Consider the following 17,447-nt stretch of genomic DNA (forward strand, 5'->3'; position numbering starts at 1 on the left):
GCCGCTGCCCTCTCACCCGTAAGTTATCGGAACTGTTTGTTTAAACGAAGCTTCAAACTTGAAAAACAGTCCCGACATCATCGCCACCCGACATGAGACCAGACTTGAAATTCAAAGTGTATCCCACTAAACGCAGGCTTTAACGCAGAAACAAGCAGCCCCGCGGCTAGTACTGAACCGCTCACAGACGCAGAGACTGAATTTCCTCACAGACTTTGCTGCGTAGATCCCAGAGTTTGAGGGTCCGGTCGTGACTTCCAGAGACGATACGCGCGTTGTCCAGCAGGAACTTGGCAGACAGCACTTTGCCGCTGTGTCCCGTGAGCGTGTGCTAGGAGACAGAACATGGCCAGGGTGAGCCTCTGGGCGCAGCGCTGGGAGCCAGGGGCCAACTGCCCGGGAGCCAGGGCCTCCAAACACCCTGAGGCTCAGTCAGGAGAACTCAGAGACAAAAGGACGAGCGGCTCAGGGGAACACCCAGAAAGCCTGTCTCTGGGCACTTCCCACAGGTGAGGTATCAAGAGCAGGAGGGTAAATCTCCCATCATAAATAAAAGTTAAAAAAAGGCAATAGGAAAACAAAGGTCCAACACCATCAGAACAGACTCCACGTGACCACATCCTCAGAGCAAGGGAAGAGCAGACAGAGGACCCAGACATTTTCCCAAAAACACACACACAGATGGCCAACAGATACACGAGAAACGTAAGCTGGTGTAGCCACTAAGAACACTGTATGAAAAAGCCCTCCAAAAATTAAAAACTGAGACCCTGTATGATCCACCAATTCTATTTCTGGGTACTTTTTCCAAAGAAAACAAAACCACTCGTTTGAAAAGATATATGCACCCCTATTTTCACTGCAGCATTCATCACAACAGTGAAGATACGAAGCTAAGTGCCCGATGGTAGACAAACGGATAAAGACAAGGTAAATATATACAATGGAGTATCAAGTCATAACCAAGAGTGAAATTCTGCCATCTGTGACAACACGGAGGAGCCTGGATGGTATTATGCTAAGTGAAATGAGTCAGACAGAGACGAATACCATACAGTTTTACTTACATGTGGGATCTAAAAACCAAATTTAACACCATGCAAAACAGAAACAGACTCAGATACAGCAAACATACTGACGGGTGTGGAGGGATGAGAAAAAAGATGAGACAGATTAAGAAGCACAAACTCCCAGTTACAAAAGGATTCACAGGGATGGGGCTTGTAGTCAGGGAGTACAGTTAATAATACTGCAATGACTTCGCTGACAGATGACAGCTGGATGTATGGCGATGATCATTTGGTAACGTACAGGAATAATGAACCACTATTTTGTGCATCTGGGACTAACAGTGTGGTAGGTCAATTTGAAAAAAAAAGGACACATAGAAAAAGTATAATGAAGTACTCAGTAAAGGCTCTACTAAAGACAGCATACAGAACGCAAATAAAAATAGGATATCTGCATTTAGTCTTATTAGCCAACGAAATGGAAAAGAACAATGCATATACTAATGTTATCTATTTAATATTATTAGATTTATGCTGCCTCTTTAATCTTATGTGTTACAGAAAAATAACGTCTGTCTTCTCCCAAGCGTTAAAAAAAAAAAACACATGTAGAAACTTCCTGAATCTGCATCCTCTATCAAGGCTAATTACACAACTTAAAAAGGGGGGGAGGGGATGAGCACCTTCTTGAAATAAGCACTATTACAGACACCTGTCTGTACTATTTTTTCCATTTTCTGGAAGTCTCAATTATAAAAAGTCAGTTTCCTATTTGACGTCAGACCAGGCAGGATCACTGGAGGCATAATTTATAAAAGGAAACACCAGGACTCTTTAAACAAACAATTAAGACTTTCGGGGTTTTTCAATCAGAGGTCTCAGCTTGAAACATCAAACCACAGCCACAGAGTCCAGCATTCCCAACAATCACATCTTTTTGTGACCAGCTGTGGGGTACCAGCCATGGCGTTTCCCCTGGGTGGCCAAGGAACGCAGCACTGGGTGGTAACTGAGGGTCACTGCCCTCTGCCCATCACTGCACTACTGGAGCCCAAGGGGAGAGCCGGCTGGGGGTGGCAGGGAGGCCAGGAAAGGATCTGGGGAGTCTGCCCCTTTCCTATTTCTCAACATGGATCAACATATTTACGTGTGGAAATCTCAGAGGCTCAGAGGGCATTCAGGTATTCACCAGCGTTTTTTATAATTTTTTTTTTAAAGGGGCTTGTTTTTGGTTGTTTCGAGGCTTGTGGGATGATGGATTTTAGTTCCCCAACCAGAAACTGAACCTGGGCCCTTGGCAGTGAAAGTGTGGCATAGTAACCACTGGTTCGCCACGGAATTGGTTCGCCACGGAATACCATCCTCAGCACCCCAAAAAGCAGCTTCTGAAAGACCCTAATAAACTTACTATAACTGCTACCTTCCTGGATTTCACTCCAAATCCCTGAGCTGAGATCTCAAAGTTGAGAGGTAACGTTTTAGAAACCAATCTTCCCTCTCTGCCCAGTAAAACAGCCCCACGTTAACACAGGAACAGAAAGCTCAGGGCCGCACGTACTTCCCCTTTTAGAAAGGGAAGTCTGCCCGCACTCCAAGACTCCTTCCTCTCACGTTTAAACCTCTCTGAAGCTGGAAGAGCATCCTACAATCGCGGCCAGCCAGGTGGCAGCCGTGTTGAGGCTGTGTGACAACTCCCTACTGATCCTTCTGAAAAGATCAAGAAAGCTCTAGCAACAAAGCTTATGTTAAATACAGTATATTTAACCTGTTCTACTGAACAAGGCTCAATAAGGAGAGACCAAAAACTCGTGCAGGTACTCCTCATGCTATGAAAGCTGTTAGTAAAAAGCTATTTCACCAAAAATTTAAAATCGCTTTTCACACACACAGGGAGGAAAAGACACTGCTCATTAAGTGGGCAATGCCAATGCACTCACTGTGCTGACCCTAACTGCATGTCAATATGGAAATATCCCTACATATTTATCCACTACATTTTTGTTCGTTTCTGTCCTTTTTTTTTACCCCAATTGGAGTATAACTGCTTTACAATGTGTTAGTTTTGTAACCTACTGCATTCAAAATTGTGTAGCCTGGGAATCCACTTTTAACTTCATGGCACAAGCAGTTTTCCATGTGACAGCTGAAAATATACGGTTTGGGGGTCCCGCTGTTTGGCCAGAATACCCTGGGTCTCTAAGTCTACAAAAGACTAATCTCTTCCTCATGCTGCTTAGAAGGGTGACCCATGCACATGGCACACAGTTGACCATCTAGAGTTTTTGTAATGTAATTAATACAGGCAAAAAGTCTATAATAGGTAACCAGTCTCCAAGTAATGAGATTATAAACTAATTGAAACTTCCTTGGCCAGCAGACACCTGCTGCTGCTGCTGCTAAGTCACTTCAGTCGTGTCCAACTCTGTGTGACCCCATAGACGGAAGCCCACCAGGCTCCCCCGTCCCTGGGATTCTCCAGGCAAGAACACTGGAGTGGGTTGCCATTTCCTTCTCCAATGTGTGAAAGTAAAAAGTGAAAGTGAAGTCGCTCAGTCGTGTCCGACCCTTAGCGACCCCATGGACTATAGCCTACCAGGCTCCTCCATCCATGGGATTTTCTAGGCAATAGTACTGGAGTGGCTTGCCATTGCCTTCTCCGAGCAGACACCTAGATCCCTCTAAAAGTTTCACAATCAGAAATGATACTGCAATGAACATCTATGAATATAAGGCTTCCTTGTGACTTATTTTCTAGCTCTTCACATGTGTTACTTCTAAAAACTGGATTTCTGCTTATCTTGTTCTTGTCCAGTTGGACAAAACCTGAACGAAGCTAGCTAGTTCCATCTCCATGCTCTCAATGGTATGGAATGTAGCTCCTGCAAGGAGATCCAACCAGTCCATCCTAAAGGAAATCAGTCCTGAATATTCATTGGAAGGACTGATGTTGAAGCTGAAACTCCAATACTTTGGCCACCTGATGCAAAGAGCTGACTCACTGGAAAAGCCCCTGATGCTGGGAAAGACTGAAGGCGGGAGGAGAAGGGGACAACAGAGGATGAGACTGTTGGATGGCACCACCGACTCAATGGACGTGAGTCTGAGTGAACTCCAGGAGCTGGTGATGGACAGGGAGGCCTGGCATGCTGCAGTCCCCGGGGACACAAAGAGTTGGGCACAACTGAGTGACTGAACTGAAGTGATTCGTTTAAAAACTGGTTTTTAAGTTATTTTAAGTGGATCAGATTTATTACCAATTCTTTTACCCATTCAGTATTTTTGATACTTTCCACCTGCCAATGCAGGGGACGTGGGTTTGACCCTTGGTCTGGGAAGATTCCACATGCTGCAGAGCAAGGAAGTCTGTGCGCCCCAACTACTGAGCCCGCACACCCTAGAGCCTGTGCCCCGCAACAAGAGAACCCATCACAAAGAGAACCCCGCGCACCACAGGGAAGAGGGGCCTTTGCTCGCTGCAACTGGAGAAAGCTCAAGCAGAGCAATGAGGACCCAGGACAGCCAAAAAATGTTAACATTTAACTTCTAACATGACGTCAAGGTTTCATCTTCCTCTTTCAGAGCCAACATGAAGTCAGAGCAGCCCGAGTCTCCCAGAGGAACGCTCTCTGCCCTCAGGCTCTGCCCTGTGCTGCAGGGCCACCCACCACGCAGGCAGTACCCATCAATGGCAACCAAGACAGGTGACCTCAGAAACACAGACGTTGATGAGGAGGTTTCTGAAATAAAAACCATCATCTGAGGGCCAGTCCACACTGAGGCCCTTTCTCCATGTCAGCGTTAGAGAAGTCGGCAGGGCAGCTTCTTCAACCCGGTTCCTCAGTTTTACACTAATCTCTGAGTTTTTTTTTTTTTTCTGGCTTTCCTGGGGGCTCAGATGGTAAAGCGTTTGCCTGCAATGCGGAGGACCCAGGTTCGATCCCTGGGTTGGGAAGATCCCCTGGAGTAGAAAATGGCAACCCACTCCAGTATTCTTGCCTGGAGAATCCCCGTGGACGGAGGAGCCTGGTGGGCTACAGTGCATGGGGTCGCAAAGAGTCAGACACGACTGAGCGACTTCACTTTAAGACTTTTTAGGCAGTTGAAAATACCCCACCTTGCAAGGCGTCCTCTGGAAGGGACCCCTTTCAGCACCAGACTGTTTCTAGGACACCTGTCCTGAAAGGATTTTAAAGCAAGCACTCGACCAGCCGCTCCGGCATTCTGGTCTTGCCCGACACCGCCCCCTCAGCATACGAGCTGAGGAGACACTGACCTGGGCTTGGATCTTGTGTTTCAGAACATGGATGCCCATTCAAACCCGCTAACATCCTCTGCAAACTAAAGAAGCCAGAGCCTGCTGGACAGGGAGCCTACTCACTTCCTGGGCCCTGGTAAGGATTTCGTGTGGCTTCTGTGGGCACGGGAACCTGCTAAAAAGGCCTCCTGACCTCCATCACACATTTACCAAGTGAGAGGGCAAGGCTGTGAGCCCTGGTCCAACACAGGAGGCTACAAGCCCTGGCACCAGCCCCCAGCTTGGGGCTCCAGCAGCTCCTCCAGCGAGACTCGCCCACCTCTGCAAACCAGCTCACTCTACCTCCAGGTCTCCTCCTAATTTCAGACCCAAAAGCTGACACCTACCTGTTCAGAACTCTTCTACCAGCTACAAATACCATCCTGTACCCAACTCCTTGCTTCACTCATCTAAGGGCCTAAACTTTAAGGAAGGCTCTGTGTCCCTTTGCACTCTTTCGACAGTTTTGCTGTATCTCAGCTGAAAATGATTCAGGCCAATGGAACACAGGAAACAGCATAGGCGTCAGTCCCAAGTCTCATCTTTTCATCTGTTCACTGCGTGACCCCAGGCAATTCTGTGGATTTAGCTGAGCCTCGGTTTTCCCATCTACCTACCTCCCCTGGATTCCTGAGAATTAAAAGCAGTAACGCACTTAATACAGCTAGTAGATGCAATGAAATTCCTACAGAATTATTCAAATCCCTAAAGGATGATGCCATCAAGGTTTTACACTCATTATGTCAGCAAATCTCGAAGACCCAGCAGTGGCCACAGGACTGGAGAAGGTCAATCTTCAACCCAATTCCCAAGAAGGGTAGTACCAGAGAATGTGCTAACCATTGGACAACTGCACTCACCTCCATGCTAGTGAGGTCATGCTTAACATCTTGCACACTAAGCTTCAGCCAGACGTCCAAGCTGGGTTCAGAAAAGGAACAGGAACTAGAGACCAAACTGTCAACATTCGCTGGATTATACAGAAAGCAAGGAGATTTCAGAAAAACATCTATCTGTTCATTGACTACGCTAAAGCCTTTGACTGTGAAGATCATGACAAACTATAGAAAACTCTCAGAGACGGGAATACCAGACCATCTAACCTGTCTCCTGAGAAACCTGTATGTGGGTCAAGAAGCAACAATTAGAACCCTATATGGAACAACTGATTGGTTCAAGATCAAGAAAGGGGTAGGACAGGGCTGTCTGCTGTCACCCTGTTTGTTTAACCCATACACTGAGCACATTATGAGAGATGCCGGGCTGGATGAGTTACAAGCCGGAATCAAGACACGAGAGAAAAACGTCAACCTCAGATATGTAGATGATAGCACTCTAACGGCAGAAAGCAGAGGAACTAGAGCTTCTTGATCAGGGTGAAGAAGGAAAGTGAAAGAGCCGGCTTAAGACTAAATGTTAAAAAAGTTAAGATCATGGCATCCAGTCCCGTTACTGCATGACAGACAGAAGGGGAAAAGGTAGTGACAGACTTCCTCTTCTTAGGCTCTGAAATCACTGAGGACGGTGACTGCAGCCGTGAAATTAGAAAACTGCTTCTTGGCAGGAAAGCCATGACAAACCCTGACAGTGTGCTGAAGAGCAGAGACACTGCTCTGTCGATAAAAGTCTGTACAGTCAAAGCTATAGTCTTCCCAGTAGTCACGTACGGTTGGGGGAGCTGGACCGAAAAGAAGGCAGAACGCCAAAGAATTGATGCCTTCAAACTGTGGTGCTGGAGGAGATTCCTCAGAGTCCCCTGGACAGCAAGGAGATCAAACCAGTCAATCTTAAGGGAGCTCAACCCTGAATATTCACTTGAAGGACTGATGCTGACGCTGAAGCTCCAGTATTTTGGTCATCTGATGCGAACAGATGACTCACTGGAAAAGTCCCTGATGCTGGGAAAGACTGAGGGGAGGAGAAGAGGGCATCAGAGGATGAGATGGCTGGACAGCATCACTGATCAAATGAACATGAACTTGGGCAAATTCTGGGAGGTGGTGAGGGACAGGGAGGCTTGGCGTGCTACAGTCCATGGCTGGGGGGCAAAGAGTCGGACACGACTGGGCGACTGAATAATAACAACAATGTACATAACACACTTGACTCCTGGGTCTAACATACAGAAGGCACCCAGGTAAATGCCCTCTCCTTCAGGCAAATTAATGCCTGCAGAGGTATCCAACCCCACCATCAATTTCCACCGAGTAACTGATGGTTACCTAGAGAAGGCATGCCCCAGGATGGACCGTGACACTGTCAGTACAGGCTAGACCACCGTTCCCGGCTGAGGATGCAGGACCATAGGGCCTCAACTGAAAACTCATCCGAGCATTTGAACAGATGGGAACTGGGACTTGAGAGGCGTCCAGCCCTGCCCACAGGCATCCAGCAGTCCACCTGCCTGTTTCTCCAAGAAGAACAGGAACAGGCCCTTCAGCTGTCGTTACACAGCCATCTCCGTCATCCTCACATCTCAGGCCTTGCACACGGATCGTCTTTCAGCTAAGAATCAGGAATTGCAACCCTTCATGCATGAGCTAGCACCTGTGCTAAGCCATGCTTTTGTTGTTCGGTCATGTCCGACTCTTTGCGACCCCATGGACTGCAGCCCATCAAGCTCCTTGGTCCATGGGGATTCTCCAGGCGGGAATACCGGAGTGGGCTGCGGTGCCCTCCTCCAGGGGATCTTCCCAGCTCGCACCTAACACTGGCTATTTTCCATACAGTTCCTTGAAGGAAATGGAAAGACCGGGGCTGAGTGAGCGGTGGGCTTCTGGCCATCCTTCTGGCTCCACCCCTGCACCAGCCTCAGGCCACTGGAAACCAGCCCGCAGACCATGAATCGCAGCTCCCGCCTCCCTGCAGGTCATCTCCAGGAAGTTCCATCTTCACTTCAGACGCTCTGCTTTTCATGTCAGTTGGTGCACAGGTTTGTGCCAAGTTTTTCTTGGGGGTAAAATGCTTATCAGTGTCAAGTAAATCCTCCACCTCATCTTTCAGTAGCCTTTATTTAATAAGCTCATGTGAAGGTTGCTTCAAGCTTAAGGAGAAAAACGTGTCTTTAAATTAACCTATGTCTTCTAACTAGAACAAAAGTGATATAACCATCAAATTTCTCTTTGTCTTAGAATCCAAGAGATTTCCTGGCAAGTGTGGGTTCAGACTGCAGATTGCTTCAACATCTGAACCTACAGTACTTGCTTTCCTGCACATCTGTCTCCTGGCTTCGTGTGAGGTGTTTAACCTCCGTCATAACTGCACCCACAAGAACTTCTCCATAGCCTACTTTCCAGCTCTACTTTGTGAGGTGATTAAGTCGTGGCGTCCTTAAGAAACACAGCTTACACGCTGGTGCTAAAATAGCTGAAGTTAAGCTAAAACTGACACCTACCTAAAAACCTTAGCTCTTATGAACAGGAGTATCCAAAGTCTTTCATGGAAATGTGATGGTTTCCTATCATGAATATTTCAGAGCTGAATATTGGACAAAGAACGTGAAGTGGAAACATCAATTTTCCTAACGAGGAAAGGGCAGGGGGAATCAAGTCTGATGGTCAGGACAACACACAATTCTCCTAATGCATCACCCTGCCATTTCCCACATTTTGTGACTGATACCCACCCACAGGAAGTCTGGAAGCTGTACTTTCTTTCTTAACTGGGTCTTACCCGTAACCGGTAATCATCCACGGTCCAGATGCGGCTTGCAAAATCATTTGAAGCTGCTAAGAGGTAAGATCCCTACAGGAAAGAAGGGGAGAAGGAAAAACAAAGAACTTCAGTTCACATGATACAAATTTCCTCATATCAAACTCAAGAATGTTTCATTTCAGTTCAGTCGCTCAGTCGTGTCCGACTCTTTGCGACCCCATGAATCACAGCATGCCAGGCCTCCCTGCCCATCACCAACTCCCGGAGTTCACTCAAACTCATGTCCATCGAGTCGGTGATGCCATCCAGCCATCACATTCTCTGTCGTCCCCGTCTCCTCCTGCCCCCAATCCCTCCCAGCATCAGTCTTTTCCAATGAGTCAACTCGTCGCATGAGGTGGCCAAAGTATTGCAGTTTCAGCTTTAGCATCAGTCCCTCCAATGAACACCCAGGATTGATCTCCTTTAGAATGGACTGGTTGGATCTCCTTGCAGTCCAAGCGACTCTCAAGAGTCTTCTCCAGCACCACAGTTCAAAAGCATCGATTCTTCGGCGATCAGCTTTCTTCACAGTCCAACTCTCACATCCATACATGACCACGGGAAAAACCACAGCCTTGACTAGACGGACCTTGGTTGGCAAAGTAACGCCTCTGCCTTTTAATATGCTATCTAGGTTGGTTATAACTTTCCTTCCAAGGAGTAAGCGTCTTTTAATTTCATGGCTGCAATCAGCATCCGCAGTGATTTTGAAGCCCCAAAAAATAAAGTCTGACACTGTTTCCACTGTCTCCCCATCTATTTCCCATGAAGTGATGGGACCAGATGCCATGATCTTTGTTTTCTGAATGTTGAGCTTCAAGCCAACCTTTTCACTCTCCTCTTTCACTTTCATCAAGAGGCTTTTGAGTTCCTCTTCACTTTTTGCCATAAGGGTGGTATCATCTGCATATCTGAGGTTATTGATATTTCTCCCGGCAATCTGGATTCCAGCTTGTGCTTCTTCCAGCCCAGCGTTCCTCATGATGTACTCTGCATATAAGTTAAATAAGCAGGTTGACAATATACAACCTTGACGTACTCCTTTTCCTATTTGGAACCAGTCTGTTGTTCCATGTCCAGTTCTAACTATTGCTTCCTGACCTGCATACAGGTTTCTCAAGAGGCAGGTCAGGTGGTCTGGTATTCCCATCTCTTTCAGAATTTTCCAGTTTATTGTGATCCACACAGTCAAAGGCTTTGGCATAGTCAATGAAGCAGAAATAGATGTTTTTCTGGAACTCTCTTGCTTTCTCCATGATCCAGCGGATGTTGGCAATTTGATCTCTGGTTCCTCTGCCTTTTCCAAAACCTGCTTGAACATCTGGAAGTTCACGGTTCACATACTGGTGAAGCCTGGCTTGGAGAATTTTGAGCAAGAATGTTTAGATGACTAAAACTATGTACCTGATCTGAATACCGTTATATCCAGAATTCTGTTAACTTACCAATCCCTGTTAACTTTAGACCTCTTTCCTGAGCCTGCTCAACCTCGCCTGAAGGCTGTAGATATTACACCTCCAGCTCAAATTGGAACTCACCCCCTGTGGTCACTTCCACCCCACTTCAGTAAGAACAAGCACTAATTCTCTACACCTGCCCGAGTCCACGAGCCCAGAGGCGCCGACTCCCCAGGCCCACCTCCCGACTGCCCCCAGCTGTAGACCCTCTCCTTTCCACTGGCACTGACTCAGCCCAAACCAGAGCCTTCAGCGAGTCTGGCGACATGCTGACTAACGGGGTTACCACAGACCTGTCTCCCCTACCCATCTTCAACCTACTCATGATCAGCACCGAATCCTTAACCTATTGGCATCCTTCTCTAACATCAATATAGAAAACAGCAGAGAAACCGGGTAGGTTATTTTTAAATTTCAAGAACCAGATGTCAAAAATGGTTTCTAAACACCTCTCAACTCACCCATTTCCATGGATATTAGGTACTTACAGCACTATCAAATTCAATGCTTGTAATTCCCGCGTTACTGCCGGACAGGGAGCCCTTGAACTCACATTTGTCTGCATAAAAACAAAGATGTCAACATACCAATTTAAATGAGGCACATGAAATCCAATGGAAGCTAATTACAAGGTCAAAAACAACTTCCCTGCATCTTTACAGAATCAAGTAGCCGGACAAACAGACAATGAGACCAAAGTTTTCAGCTGACCAGGTCCCAAAGCAATGAACGAACACACAAGAGGGTGCAGAGCCCAGCATTTTCCGGTTGGCTCTTACACTGCTCTTTTTAAGAAATGTAGTGTCATCAATTTCCTTTACAAAAGTGAAGGAATTTAAAAACATGTCAACTGACCTAGAGTTTATTTAGCTATTTAATTTATATAAACATATCTCTGTCAACTTAACCATCACTTTCACAGAAACTGACCATTAAAATTTCAGAACCCAAGTACAAAAAGAAAGTTTTAGTTGTAGTTATGTAAACTAGCTGGTCATTAGATTTCCAGTCAAGCTAGTTTGGAGTTTCTGGAATTTATCTGTCCACTCTGCCCACGTGAAGCTAAGGTTCTGGTGAACTAATCGCCTGCCAGTGCTCCCCTGAAGCCCACCTCACCCCCAGTCTCTCACCGACAGGCCCAGCCACTCAGCCCTGGACTCTGCTTTCAGACTCTGGCCACCCCAAGGGCAACTTTACAGATAAAAGGATAAATCTCAATCACGCTGTGATTACATTCCTTCTTTAAAGGGTATCTTAAGGATAACCTAGATAGACAAGCTAGGGAAATAATTAGGGAACCATTCAAACCAAATTCATAAGATAGGAGCACGGAATAGTATACATTTCAATGGACAGCCTTTTCTTTCAGGACTTCTGAATGCTAATAAAAATGACATAAATATGGATTTGGAGCTGTCAAATACATTTATGGCCAGCACTATTAAGCTGGTGAGTATATCCCTGAATTAATATGCAAAATACAGCACATTTAATGTCTTTTCCTGGATTCGAGCTTTCAATAGATTTTCACGAGTCTAAAAAAGGTCAACACCTACTAATTAAGGACTTTATTTAGATTAGATCTTTACAAACAAAAATATGACTGCAAATTCTAAAAAATATCTCCATAGCTCATGCCTAAAACATTGCTCTGTCTGGCAGGTGACAAAGTGCCAAAACCTCAGAAATGATCACTAAATGCTAGTCTACACAAGAGACTGAACTCAAAAGACCAAAGATCCTCTTATTTCATGAAAGGCCTTTTGGACTTGGTCTCTTCCAAGATTCAGTAAATATTAGCCAAGAGGGGGAAAATTATACACCAAGTAAGCCATCTGTGGAGGAAAGGTCCTATAATTAGAACATGACTGATATTTGTTCCTGAAAACTATAAAAAATATGCTGCTAGATGCTCTATGTTATTTCTGTAGATTTAGTAGAAACTTCTCACTTTACTAACACAATTTATACTCTGGCACAAATTACGTCAGTATTAATTTTGATTAGTGTTCACTTCCTCTTCGGTAGCAAAAAGGTAATACTTCTACTAGTGGCTGGTATCTCTAATTTTCTTATAGGTGTTTTACTGACCAACGAGTAAAACTAAAGTATTTCTAGAGCTATTTGTATTTATTTGCAAGGTATAATTGAAATAGACTGTGTAGATACTTTTAATCACCAAATCTCTATTGTTATCATTTTATTATTAAGTTTCAGCAATTCACCCAAGCTCAGGTCCTAGTTTACCACTCTGTCCACATAAATCACCCACACAGATTAAGAAGCGTCTTTGAGTTTTCATCTCTCAAACAGGGGTGAGACCCACTTGTCTAACAGCACAGGGCTATGGCGAGGCTCAGAGGAAATGAAACAGACAAAAGCATGACAGTGCTACCTCCTGCTGGACCGTGAGCACACATGTGCTCCAACTAAGGAAACCTGACAAGGTGGCTCCTACAGAACCCTTCAGCCTTCTCTGACCATGTCCCGTTAAAAGTACATGTATATTTAACTGAGTATCAAAACGTGGAGAGTGGGTTATGCCTCAGTTCAGACATCTGGGAGAGGGTTTAGAGGGGATTTAACTCCCCTCTCCTGTTTCAATGCCATCCCATTCTGAGTACTCTGAGGTCATTCTTAAAACAAACGTAAGCAAAGAGACTCAGTCTTGATCTTAGAAAACTGAGCCCCCCAGGTAGGAAGGTGTCCAATATGCTACTGTAGAAGAATAGAGGGCAGTTACCAATAGCTCCAGAAAGAATGAAGTGGCTGGGTCAAAGTGGAAATGACACTCAGTTTTGGATGGGTCTGGTGGTGAAAGTAAAGTCTGACGTTGTAAAGAACATTATTGCACAGGAACCTGGAGTGTCAGGTCAATGAATCAAGGTGAACTGGAAGTGGTCAAGCAGGAGAGGGCAAGAGTGAACATCAACATTGTTATGAATCAGTGAACTAGAATGGATGGGAATGGGTGAATTTAATTCAGATGACCATTATATCTACTACTGTGGGCAAGAATCTCTTAGAAGAAATGCAATAGCCTGACAGTCAACAAGAGTTCAAAATGCAGTACTTGGGTGCAATCTCAAAAACGACAGAATGAACTCAGTTCATTTCCAAGGCAAACCATTCAGTATCACAGTAATCCAAGTCTATCTCCCAACCGTAATGCCAAAGAATCTGAAGTCGAACAGTTCTACAAAGACCTCCAAGACCTTCTAGAACTAACCAAAAAGAGGTGTCCTTTTCATCACAGGGGACTAGGATGCGAAAGAAGGAAGTCAAGAGGACACCTGGGGTAACAGGCATTTGGCCCTGGAGCATGGGATGAAGCAGGATAGAGGCTAACAGAGCTCTGCCGAGAGAGCACCCTGGTCAGAGCAGACGCCCTCTTCCAACAACACAAGAGAAGACTTTGCACATGGACGTCACCAGAGGGTCTACACCGAGATCACACTGATTATATTCTCTGCAGCCAAAGATGGAGAATCTCTATACAGTCAGCAAAAACAAGACCGAGAGCTGACTGTGGCTCAGATCATGAACTCCTCATTGCAAAACTCAGGCTTAAACTGAAGAAAGTAGGGAAAACCACACTAGGTCATTCAGATATGATCTAAATCAAATTCCTTATGAATTTACAGTGGAGGTGATGAATAGATTCAAGGGATCAGATCTGGTAGACAGAGTGCCTGAAGAACTATGGACAGAGGTTTGTAACACTCTACAGAAGGTAGTAACCAAAATCATCTCAAAGAAAAAGAAACACCAGAAGACACAGTGATTGTCTGAGGAGGCCTTACAAATAGCTGAGAAAAGAGAAGAAAAGGCAAGGGAGAAAAGGAAACATATACCCAAATGAATGCAAAGTTCCAGAGAACAGCAAGGAGACATAAGGCCTTCTTAAGTAAACACTGCAAAAAAATAAAGGAAAACCACAGAATGAGAAAGAGAGAGATCTCTTCAAGAAAACTGGAGACATCAAGAGAACATTTCGTTTGAGGGTGGGCACGATAAAGGACAGAAACAGTAACGACCTAACAGAAGCAGAAGAGATTAAGAAGAGGTGACAAGAATACAAAAAAGGTCTTAATGACCAAACCATGATGGTGTGGTCACTCACCTAGAGCCAGACAGCCTGGAGTGTGAAGTCAAGTGGGCCTTAGGAAGCATTACTACAAACAAAGCTAGTGGAGGTGATGGAGTTCCGGCTAAGCTATTTCAAATCCTAAAAGATGATGCTACTAAAGTGCCGCACTCAATATGTCAGGAAATGTGAAAACTCAACAGTGGCCACAGGATTGGAAAAGGTCAGTTTTTATTCCAAACCCAAAGAAGGACAATGCCAAAGGCTGTTCAAACTACCAGACATTCGCGCTCATCTCACGTTAGCAAGGTAAGGCTCAAAATCTTTCAAGCCAAGTTTCAGTAGTATGTGAACCGAGAATTTCCACATGCACAAGCTGGATTTCGAAAAGGCAGAGGAACCAGAGATCAAACTGACAACAGTCACTGGATCCTAGAGAAAGCAAAGGAATTCCAGAAAAACAACTACTTCTGCTTCACTGACTATGTGAAAGCCTTTGTGTGGATCACAAAAAAACTGTGGAAAATTCTAAAGAGATGGGAACACCAGACCACTAAAGACCTCTAAAGAGATGGGAATACTTAACTGCTTCCTGAGAAATCTTTATGCAGGCCAAAAAGCAATAGTCAGAACCAGACATAGAACAACTGACTGGTTCAAAACTGGGAAAGGAGTAATACACGGCTGTACATTGTCACTGTGCTTATTTAACTTCTATGCAGAGTGAGTACATTACGCAAAATGCCGGGGCTGGATGAATCACAAGCTGCAATCAAGATTGCCAGGAGAAATATAAACTGCAGATATGCAGATGATACCACTCTAATGGCAGAAGGTGAAGAGGAATAAGAGCCTCTTGATGAAGGTGAAAGAGGAGAGTGAAAAACCTGGCTTAAAAATCAACATTCAGAAAACTAAGATCATGGCATCTGGTCCCATCACTTCATGGCAAAGAGAAGGGCCGGGGCGGAAAGTGGAAACAGTGACAGGTTTTATTTTCTTGGGTTCCAAAATCACTGTGGATAGTGACTGCAGTCATGAAATTAAAAAACACTTGCTCCTTGGAAGGAAAACTATGACAAACCTAGACAGCACATTAAAAAGCAGAGATACCACTTTGCTGACAATGGTCTGCTCTAAACTACGGTCTTTCCAGTAGTCATGTAAGGATGTGAGAGTTGGACCAGAAAGAAGGCTAAGCACTGAAAAACTGATGCTTTCGAATTATGGTGCTGGAAAAAGACTCCTTAGAGTCACTGGGACAGCAAGAAGACCAAACCAGTCCATCCTAAAGGAAATTGACTGGGAGGACTGATGCTGAAGCTTCAATACTTTGGCCACTTGATGCAAACAGCCTGCTCATTTGGAAAAGTCCCTGATGAAGGCTGGAGAAAGAAATGGCAACCCACTCCAGTTTTCACGCCTGGAGAATCCCATGGACAGAGAAGCCTGGCAGACTACAGTCCATGGGGTCGCAAGAGCTGGACACGACTTAGCGACTAAACCACCACCACTGATGGAGGCAAAAGGAGAAAGGGTGGCAGAGGATGAGATGGTTGGATGGCATCACCAACTCCAACAGACATGAATTTGAGCAAAATCTGGGAGACAGTGAAGGACAGAGGAGCCTGGTGTGCTGCCATCCATGGCGTCACAGAGTCGGACATGACTTAGCCACTGAACAACAAGATAACACACCCTCCTTTTAAATTAATTAATGGCTGTGCTGGGCTCGTTGCAGTACTCGGGCTTTCTCCAGTTGTCAAGCACGGGCTCAAGGGGGAGCAGGCCTCAGTGGTTGCAGTGCACAGGCTGAGTTGCTCCTCGGCCTGTGGGATCTTCCTGGACCAAGGATTGAACCTGTGTCACCTGCACTGGCTAGGTCTTTAACCATTGGACAACCAGGGAAGTCCCATACTCGTCTCTTTAGTCTCAAGCTAAGATACAATGTTATTTTTTTTTCCAAGGCAATGGCCATTGGCATTATTAAATGCATAAACCACAGCTTGATGTGTAATTTTATTACTAATTTTTATGTGCAATTTTACTAGTCCATGACTAAGACTTTCACTTCAAATCTAAAACCTGCCCTATCTTAGAAGATGCTCTCATTGGTATGCACCTGAGAAAACACAAACGCCAAAGTATCTGGAAGTTAGAGCATTCTCTGGTCACTACTTGGAAACCCAGAGAGAACAGACTCGGCTGTGTCAGCTGTAAAGGGTAACTGAGAGCGACAACGCTTTGCTCAGATGATTCCTTACACAAAACCCTGCACGTTTCAGGAAGATGGACAGTTCAGACTGTCAACCAGACATCACCAACACGCTTCTTTCTGTTTCTCTCTGGTGGGACCTTACCTCCAAACACTTCCCAGAGCTTCACCCTCCGATCCATGCCTCCCGTGGCCAGGAGCCGGGAACCCGGGCTGAACTGCACAGCGTTGACCTCCCCATCGTGCGCGTCCTGCAAGACAAACGCCCAGTTTCAAACTGGGTTCACTGTCGCTCCCAAGAAGGGGGCTAATACAGATGAACACTCTGGACGCTTAACCACACGTTAAACACTGGTCATTAAAGTCATAATCTTGGGTTCCTAGCCCAGAGTCTGCAAAGATTCTATTATCATTAAACTCTTACAGTTCTTTTTTCATTTATTTAAATACTGTGCAATCTTCTTAAAAAGCATTCAAAACCTGTAAAGACCTACTGCGTAAAGTTTGTCTCTGAGTTAATTTTATTTCTTCTAAGAATAAAGTAATGTCAATCTATACTATGATCTTCACAGCTTAAAAGTCTGTGATTAACTGCCTGTCTTCTGGTCCAGACTCCATTAATAACATATATTAAACTATATATCAAATTAGTGAAAAAAATCCTTTTCTTTTAAAAAAGCCTTTCATT

At 45.1% G+C, this 17,447-nt stretch overlaps 1 protein-coding gene and 1 non-coding gene across 5 annotated transcripts in view; both read right to left on the reverse strand.

Moving 5' to 3' along the window:
• Positions 1–17,447, reverse strand: part of ATG16L1 (autophagy related 16 like 1) — a 44,793-nt gene that overhangs the window by 4,911 nt on the left and 22,435 nt on the right. For all 4 annotated transcript variants that reach the window (XM_088835107.1, XM_055401907.2, XM_055401908.2 and 1 more), the window contains 4 exons: positions 16,905–17,010; positions 10,946–11,016; positions 8,977–9,048; positions 211–331 (listed from right to left, as the gene is read on the reverse strand). In XM_088835107.1, the coding sequence (XP_088691233.1) occupies positions 211–331; positions 8,977–9,048; positions 10,946–11,016; positions 16,905–17,010 (370 nt within the window). The remainder of the gene's footprint in view (positions 1–210; positions 332–8,976; positions 9,049–10,945; positions 11,017–16,904; positions 17,011–17,447) is intronic.
• Positions 1,885–2,146, reverse strand: LOC129541896 (small Cajal body-specific RNA 6). The gene has a single exon (XR_008682949.2).

The sequence above is a fragment of the Moschus berezovskii genome, chromosome 4 (assembly GCF_049115385.1).
Source record: "Moschus berezovskii isolate FMDL1 chromosome 4, NW_MosBer_1.0, whole genome shotgun sequence".
In the NCBI taxonomy this organism is placed as follows: Eukaryota; Metazoa; Chordata; class Mammalia; order Artiodactyla; family Moschidae; genus Moschus; species Moschus berezovskii.